The 8,166-nt window shown below is 36.9% G+C and overlaps 2 protein-coding genes across 2 annotated transcripts; both read right to left on the reverse strand.

Annotated features, from left to right (window-relative positions):
- Positions 1-1,545: 1,545 nt before the first annotated feature.
- fam8a1b (family with sequence similarity 8 member A1b) lies at positions 1,546-5,346 on the reverse strand. Its single transcript, XM_057340732.1, has 5 exons — positions 4,748-5,346; positions 4,497-4,617; positions 4,287-4,410; positions 4,055-4,194; positions 1,546-3,924 (listed from the first exon to the last, which is right to left on the reverse strand). The coding sequence occupies exons 1-5, from the start codon at positions 5,238-5,240 to the stop codon at positions 3,780-3,782; spliced, it is 1,023 nt and encodes a 340-aa protein (XP_057196715.1). The 5' UTR covers positions 5,241-5,346; the 3' UTR covers positions 1,546-3,779.
- Positions 5,347-5,619: 273 nt separating this feature from the next.
- zgc:110410 (uncharacterized protein LOC553618 homolog) lies at positions 5,620-8,166 on the reverse strand. Its single transcript, XM_057340733.1, has 9 exons — positions 7,713-8,166; positions 7,372-7,450; positions 7,112-7,165; positions 6,840-6,930; positions 6,715-6,752; positions 6,482-6,569; positions 6,279-6,368; positions 6,141-6,188; positions 5,620-5,985 (listed from the first exon to the last, which is right to left on the reverse strand). Exons 1-9 carry the CDS (start codon positions 8,008-8,010, stop codon positions 5,836-5,838), a joined length of 936 nt encoding a protein of 311 aa, XP_057196716.1. The 5' UTR covers positions 8,011-8,166; the 3' UTR covers positions 5,620-5,835.

An 8,166-nucleotide genomic window follows, 5' to 3' on the forward strand; every position in this document is an offset into this window, starting at 1 on the left:
GTGTAAGGAAAATGACAATTTAGTGGTCACTCTTTCTAAACCTACGTACCTGTTCTGTTTAACCAAGCACTGTCTCCCTGTCTCCTACAATCACGTAACCTATCTTTCACAATACTGTAGCACAGACAAGCTGTGAATCCTTTGATTCACCAGTCAGCTGCCACTGAATAGAGCTCCCACTCTGAGGTTTTTCTGAAAATCAGCTTATTAATAATTATTAACTGCTCTACATCAAATCATCACATAATAGACAGACAGTCCAGTTTATAGACATGGAAAATAGACCAAATCACTTTCATTGAACCCCCATCCATTTCCATCTCATCACCTTCCTACATGGACACAGAGTTTTCATCTAGCAACTGGATCACTACTTAAAATGTAGGCCAGTGAGCCATAAGTAATATATACGAGCAAAGTAACCTGGGAGGTGTTAAACATTAATCAGCTTACAGACAGACACTGGGACATTGATAAGGTTGGTCAGCACTTTTGAACGGTGATAACAGTGTTCTAAATTCTAGGATGACTGGGCTTTAAAATCGAGTAAGGCGTTTTACTAAAGGAATTAAAATCATAAGACTCATTTTACCATTCTTGCCTTGTATAATTTAATGCATATTATACATTTTCCGTACAATTTCATGTGTAATACTTTAATATATTACTCTTGGGTTAATGTTGCTACAACATTGTACAAGTTTTCCCTTTCACTGGGTTAAACAAACTTATAACTGCAAGTACTGTGTTTTGTAATGCCATAGATGGTTGTTGTATGTATGTTTTTTTTTATTTATTTTTGGACGGTCAAACACGGTCTGTCAAAAATACAGGTGAACTGCCTGTTTTAGCCTCAAGCAAAGCATTTTCTCACAACGCAAGAGTCATAGCACCAGATAAACGCATGAAGCTACAATTCCTCACTATGTTGCTCTGTGCTGCAATCTTAAGCTAAAAAAAGCGAGAGCAAACGAGAATAAATTGATTTATAGAACAATACTGTCGCTATTGTTTGTTTGGATATTGTTTATCTTTTTAGGATGAGCAGACTCGTTTTGTAAAACCTCAGAGTGAACATAGTGGATGATAAAAACCCAACCCCAATCTTATTTTCAACTGAACAGCCAATCAGATCACACCAATCACAGTCACCATGGGCTTTGATAGGCTGCTGGTGACATCATCACTACACAATGTAAAACCTCCAATTAATGAGCAAGTGCTGCCCAATCCCCCAATAAGGTTGTTTAAATGCCCCTGACAACATGCCTACGAAGCTGACTGTGTCCTTTCTTTCTCTCACCTTAAAGACCACTCATACAACTGTCTTTACTCACGCTTCCAAAACACCTCACATTTGCTGAGATTAGTGCATACTTGAACTTTTAAAGTACAGACTGTTCTCATATAAAGTACATTCAGACACCAGACGTCATGTTTTCATTCGACCAGATCAGGCTACATACCATATGAAGGGTTGATATTGTTTACTACAAAATGTACAATCAAGACTGTTCGGGATTTAATATAAAAAGAAAGTATATAATATTCCAGCACCATCCTGATGGCAATTTGAGAAGGTCATACGGTGTCCACTCCCCACATCGAGTCACTGACGTCATATAGTAGGCACAGCATGCTCAATCTGAGATAAACAAAGTCACGTCGAGCATGACTGAGCACTGCTCACTGATAACTGCAACAAAATATCAGTGGTAGAGGTCTGATAGTGAGGGGGAGTTTTACAAGGCAGTTGGGTCAAAGAAAGGGAGAAAGAGAGAAACAGACAGCAAAACAGATCTGTGTGGAGGGAGATTCATCTGTACCTTCATCAACATTTGCACAGATAAACCAGACATCTAACAAAGCTGTCCAATAGAGTTGACAATAGCAAGGCCAGTCCAAACAATAAGATTGGTATAAATCCAATACGGATATTTAATCAAACAACAAATTTGTCAACATTTTTCATTAATACTGTGTTTTGGGATTGCATCTGTTTAAATTAACATGTGTATGCATGCACATATGTACGCTTTATATAAAACCGTGTACATGTTTCTCCACATTGGTTTTTCTTTTTCACTAAAACCTGACTTGATTGTAAGGAATTACTTCGTAAAGTGCTTTACAAATCATTTGAACAAAACCAAATTATTATCGCTAATAAAACTGTAATTTTAGTTTTAATTTTCTTTATTGGAAGGGATGCAGTACAAAAGCCCATATACTAAAACAGATACATGCGAGTATTTTCTGATCTATAGGGATAGTCCACCCAGATTATTCATCCTCATTTTATTAAAAGAATGTTTATGACTCTTTCTTCTGTGGGATACAAAGAGGATATTCTGAGATTGTTTTGTTTCCATACAATGTAAGTTAACAGGGTCCGATGTTGTTTGGTTACCAACATTCTCGAAAATATCTTCTCTTGGGTTCTGCAGAAGAAAGCCATTCAGGTTTGGAATGACAAGACTAAATAAATGATGAAACGATTCTAATTGTGGGTGAACATTCCCTTAAATTCACAAATTTTAAGACCTTAGTGAAGTATGCACACCGTAAACTGCGGTGTTCTTGCTCCATCTACTGGTGACTCATGTGAATTGCTGAAAAAATAGGCTAATATGTTACTAATGTGGTTAGATGGATTGTAGTGGATGGATTCTGTCCATCCCTGTGTAGTAGATGTATTATCAGTAAAGACAGTGTTATTTATTAACTGTTAAATGTATAAATACGTTAATCCATATTCAACACAGAAGAATTTTCTTTAAGGGACAGTTCACCCAAAATTGAAAAATGTGTGTTAACAATTGATGAAAAACAGATATTTTGAGAAATGTCTCAGTGGTTTTGTGTTCATAAAATGAAAGTCTTAATGTCTGTTGCGTTCTACAGAATAAACTAAGTCAAACAGGTTTGGAATGACGAAGAAATTATGAAAAGATTTTCATTTTTTGGTGAAATATCCCTTTAAGCCTACTTTGAATTCATTGCACAACGAGGACTTTATGGAAACTAGACACAAGTACTGCCAAAATACTGCATTGTGCATTGCAAAACAAACTCTTTAAATAAAATGAGCTGACTACTCTGGGGCATAACTGCATTTTTCTGATTTGGCCATATCTAAGCAATCCAAAGAAACAGCATATATCAACAAACTGCTAAAGAATGAGGCAACTTTAGAACTGATAAACTCAACGGCTCAGGGCAGCGCATTACACAGAGCTGAAGAAGGCATGCAGTGAAAATTACAAGGTTTTTTTTAGTTATTTAAGCTTCTAAAGGCCATAAAATAGTGATTAATTTTTACGTACAAAACATTACTATGAAATTCAAATATTATGATATATAACCAAACTAAATATGAATATTAAATATGCCATTCCTTTTCTGAAGACACACATACAATATTCTAACTAATTTCAATCAATATTGTGTCCACACACGGGTAGGTGACATAAGTGTACTAGAAGTTGGTGTTATTGTGAGGCAGCTCATTTATAAATTAATTAACTTTGGCACAAGGAAAATATGCAAAATTGTTTGAACAGAAATAATAAAAAAATACTTTTGAGAAAGCAATTTATGCTTATAAGATTATGTCAGGAAGAAATGGAGCGAGAAATACTGGAATGACTGTGTCCATGTGTTTAAAGTGAGAGATCTCCAAAAGGCTAAATAGCATTTGGTCAGTTCAGTATGTCACTTAGCCTGGTTCTCCCCATTTTCGCTATATGCTTATTTACAATGTTGAGTTCATGACAAAGTCATCTAAGCCTGTTTCTCTTGACCACAATGGTCCCGGCCACTATGTCATATACAGTCCTGTTGTGCTGAAAGAAAAGAAGTGTGATGAACGCTGGAAAGAAGAATGCGATGGAGAAGTTCTTGTTTAAAGCTCTCACCGTTGACCTACAAGAAGAAGAATGACTGTCATTTCTTTATTATTTTACATATAATTATGAAAAAATAGTATCAAACCAAACAACATTGGAGAAAATGTATGTAATGTGTATAAGTTAATTAAAATAGCAATACTAACGCAGAAAGAGTGACGTTAGTTGCCGGTACAACAAGGACTCGGTTGGGTTGCACCAGGACAGAGCTGTCACAAGTGACCACTCGTAAGCCAACGAGGAACTTCCCTGGTGTGGCCCCACCAGCTCCCCAAATACATATTATCTGAAAACAATCCAAAGTTATTCAAAGTTAAGTCTGATTATGTTAAGCTTTAATGTTAATTTCATCAGATGAGTTTAATTATGTGAACTAACCTCATAAAAGCATACTAATGTTCTGTACACCAGAGCCACAAGCATCATCTTCTGTAGCTCCTCCATCGAGGTGTCTTCATCTATCTCCTCTACAATGAAGTGCATGGCAAACTTTGAAATGTCCCTGAAAAGAGATTTCAAGGGGTTAGATTCTCCAACTTTTGTTGATGTGTGATATGTTAGGAAATGTAAATAAAATGGGAAACTCACTTCATTCCACTAAAGTGGACAATACTAAGGATAATTGTGGCTTTAATAAAGAAAAGAATAAAGAAATCCACCATTTCCGCCAAGAAGCGTTGCAGAGGTGATGGGATATAATATTCTCTTCCTAGACAAAACACATTATAGACATCAACTACGATTTGTTTATCGGATGATCACGCGATTCGCTGCTTCGATCACTATATAAATGAACAACATGAGAGAAAAGTAATAAATTGTACACTGGATATCATTACCTGGCTGTTGAGCATTTCCATTCTGCTGCTGCTGCTGTTGTTGTTGTTGTGGCAGCGGCGCAGGTGCTGTTGAATGCGCACGAAAGCTCTGTCCGCTCGCGCTCCCAGCCGGAGCTGCTCCGTTACCTGCAACGGGAAGGGTTGGTAATGGAAAGGCAAACGGATTGCTTAACCAGTTGCGAAGGTCTCCGTTGGACATATCAGTAGCCCACGTCGTCGCTCCGGAGGTTTCATTTGATCCTTGTGTCGGGAAACACGGTGGGAAGGAAAGCGCAGACATAGCTATCCAGCTTTGCCAGTTCATATAGCTGTAGTAGTACTGCCAGATCCATTCCTGTAATTTCTCGCAGTATTCCGTCGTGGTGACAGCGGTGGAGGTGTCCTGTTTGCCCTTAGAACAGGACTTGTGAATCTGTGTTTTCGGCATTTCGCCGTTTGCAATCCTGCTGTTTCTTGACAGCGATTTCTCTTTATCGCGAGTGTTGTCCGCCATGACACCTTTTTAATGCGACGACGTAACGATGGTATCAACTTCCGGTATTATTTTGTGATGCTTAATAAAAGTTTCCATGATGCAAGATCGCCGAGGGTAACGTTAATTTCTCTTACTAGGTGTTTCTGTCTTTAGGTAATATACCGGTAATTGATTGACAGGAACTGTGTATAATGTTAATATTTATTCATATTTATGCAAACCCTACACAGCTTTGACCTTTTATAACAGATTTACACAGCTCCATCAAGACAGCCTTCATTAATTAATCAATCAATCAATTCATGTATTTTATTTAAATATTTTTTATTCATATTTGAACAGGCTAGTTCGTGAAATTATAGGTCAGTCGAGCTATTCTATTACACACACCACACTGAAGACTGGCATGTGTTTAGAGAAAAGTATCGCAAGCCTTTTGCATTATTGGTCTTCAGTGTCAATTTTCAGATAATATAAAATAGTGTACTCTTTAATGTATTTAACTTAACAAAGTACAGGAGTAGGAGTCCATGAGACTTCATGAAAAACAGTGCAACATTACCTCCACAATGGGGTAAACCATGACCATTCAGACCTACAGACATAAATCACATCAACGGCAAAATCCAATGAGTTGAAGTAACAAGAGAAAAATTGACACAATGTCAAGGTACAAGTTGAGTGCAGCAAAAATGTATTCTTCTGGACTGATGCTGTATTTGTGCTTTCCACCCAGTATGAGCTGTGTGTCCATTACCAGGTACTACAAACACAAAATAATGAAAGCAGTAAGTAGGTACTATTTAACATAATGCCATTGACTCATGATCGCTATTTAAAGCCTAGATTATGCATATTTACTTATTGATAATAAGGCATGATTAATCAAGTAATTCAGTTGTCAAGAAGCTAACCTACCACAGAGAAGACCAACGTTCCCAGCGATGCATAAGTGATGTACAGATACTTTGGAATATAAAAGTTAACACATGAATATAAACAAGTGAACATTTTTGATAAGTGGAGGAAATACATTAAATTGGCTGTATGGCTTACCTGCGATCTCAAGATTGCACAAAGCAATCCAAAAGAAAACAGTGTCCAGCATATTGCCCACATAGTTCCATAAGCAGGTGTGAAGTCCCACTACAACCAAGCAGACTCAACAAATTATAATATGGTTTATTTATTGCAGTCATCAAATCTGTTCAATAACACCGAAGTTGAGATTTCTGGATATTTTAAGCAGATGCACTTACTTTAGACTGTAACGCAAACAAACTCATTGCAAGTGACACTAAAGCAGTTGCACCCGCTGCCCAGAGCACTGCCTCTGCTGCATAGAACCTGGACAGTAATGACAGTTTATTTACACTTTATCACACTATTACTATTACACTTATTTACACTATCCCTAACCACAAATCTATAACATTGGCTGTAATGACTAAAGTTGTAATGGAAGTACATTAGGATTATGAATTTTACTTACACTGTTATTGATCCAAGAAGCAAACCCTCTGCAATCGTCTGTTAAAACAGGAACGTTTAGCAATTACAAAACTGTCACCTGGCTCACCCTATTTTAACACTATGGCTCTCTCTGCTTTTACTTACAAACAGTCCTAGGAAGAGGAAGTTCAAGGGAACCTTCCGACGTATGTCACCACAACAGGCAAGCACAATGATTAGAACGAATGTTGCAGCCCTTGGCATTTTAAATGAACACAAAAGAGATGATGAGGCTTATGTATGAATTCTGTTGAGGACAGATAGACCCAATACATGCAGATTATTCAAAGGTGAAACTGTTGAAAACAGGCATTGACTATCAAATTCAATTTAGTGATACAAATAAGGAATAAGGAGAAGAAAAACGTAAGGCTCACAGCATAGTGTATGGAAACCAGCTTGTGTTTCTCACCCAGACTCTGAGTGTCACCCTTTAAGAAATAAACACATAAATGTAAAAAATAACATTCTTTTCAGTAAACTTAAATTTCAGTGGGGTACAAAGAATAAGTCCAATATGTTTTTAACAATATAGCTGAGGTGCTTAAGGCTATGAAGTAAATGTAACATGTAATTATCTGTCCTTTGTGAAAAATAAATGAAGTAGGTGTGGTTAGATAAATACCAGTCTACTCACCAATAAAGAAAAGCACAGATAATTCCAACTGTTGTTAATAATTGAACCGTAAGCGTCAGGTACACCTTTTTAATAAAACCTGGATGCAACACATACAAATTGTTATAAATGACCAGTCTAGCTTTAGTCAAATAAATCTGTATAGTCATATGCTATGTAATTGACATTGCTTTTCAGTTCTATTACAAGATAAATGATTTGACCCTTTTCTGAGCTGATTTGAGCACAATTAAAATGTATTTATTTATTTATACATTAGAGAACATTACAAAACTGTCATGACATTCTCTCATATTGTAATGACATCAAGTCATAGAAGAAAAGATTCGATCACAACTGACCTCTCCTTATGGCAGCATCTGAAAAGCAGTTAACATTATCAAAGCCCAGGTTGTACTCCGGGGGAGCGCTGTCTGGAATCCCCATATTGATTCTCTCGTCAACTGGGGGCATCATGCCAACAGGTGCCTCCCCAACTTTGCCCTGCATTTCATTAGGGTGTTGCGGGGGGTAATAGGAGTTGGAGGAGTATGGAGGGGGAGGCTGCTCACTGCTCATATTGGCTCTCTCAACAAACCTAATAAAGCATAATATGACACCATAAGTTAAGAACTGATAGAGAAAATCAAGCGTAATCATAGATCTCGTCACAAAAACTGATGATACACGTAATTAACAAAAAAGAATACTAATGATTGTATGAGCAAATGATGAGGATGTAAACTGTATTCAGTATGTTTAAATTATAATATCTTTTCATTTAAATCCTATTAGATTCGGCACTTACCTTTTAGC

Source organism: Triplophysa rosa, linkage group LG8, assembly GCF_024868665.1.
Source record: "Triplophysa rosa linkage group LG8, Trosa_1v2, whole genome shotgun sequence".
Lineage (NCBI taxonomy): Eukaryota > Metazoa > Chordata > Actinopteri > Cypriniformes > Nemacheilidae > Triplophysa > Triplophysa rosa.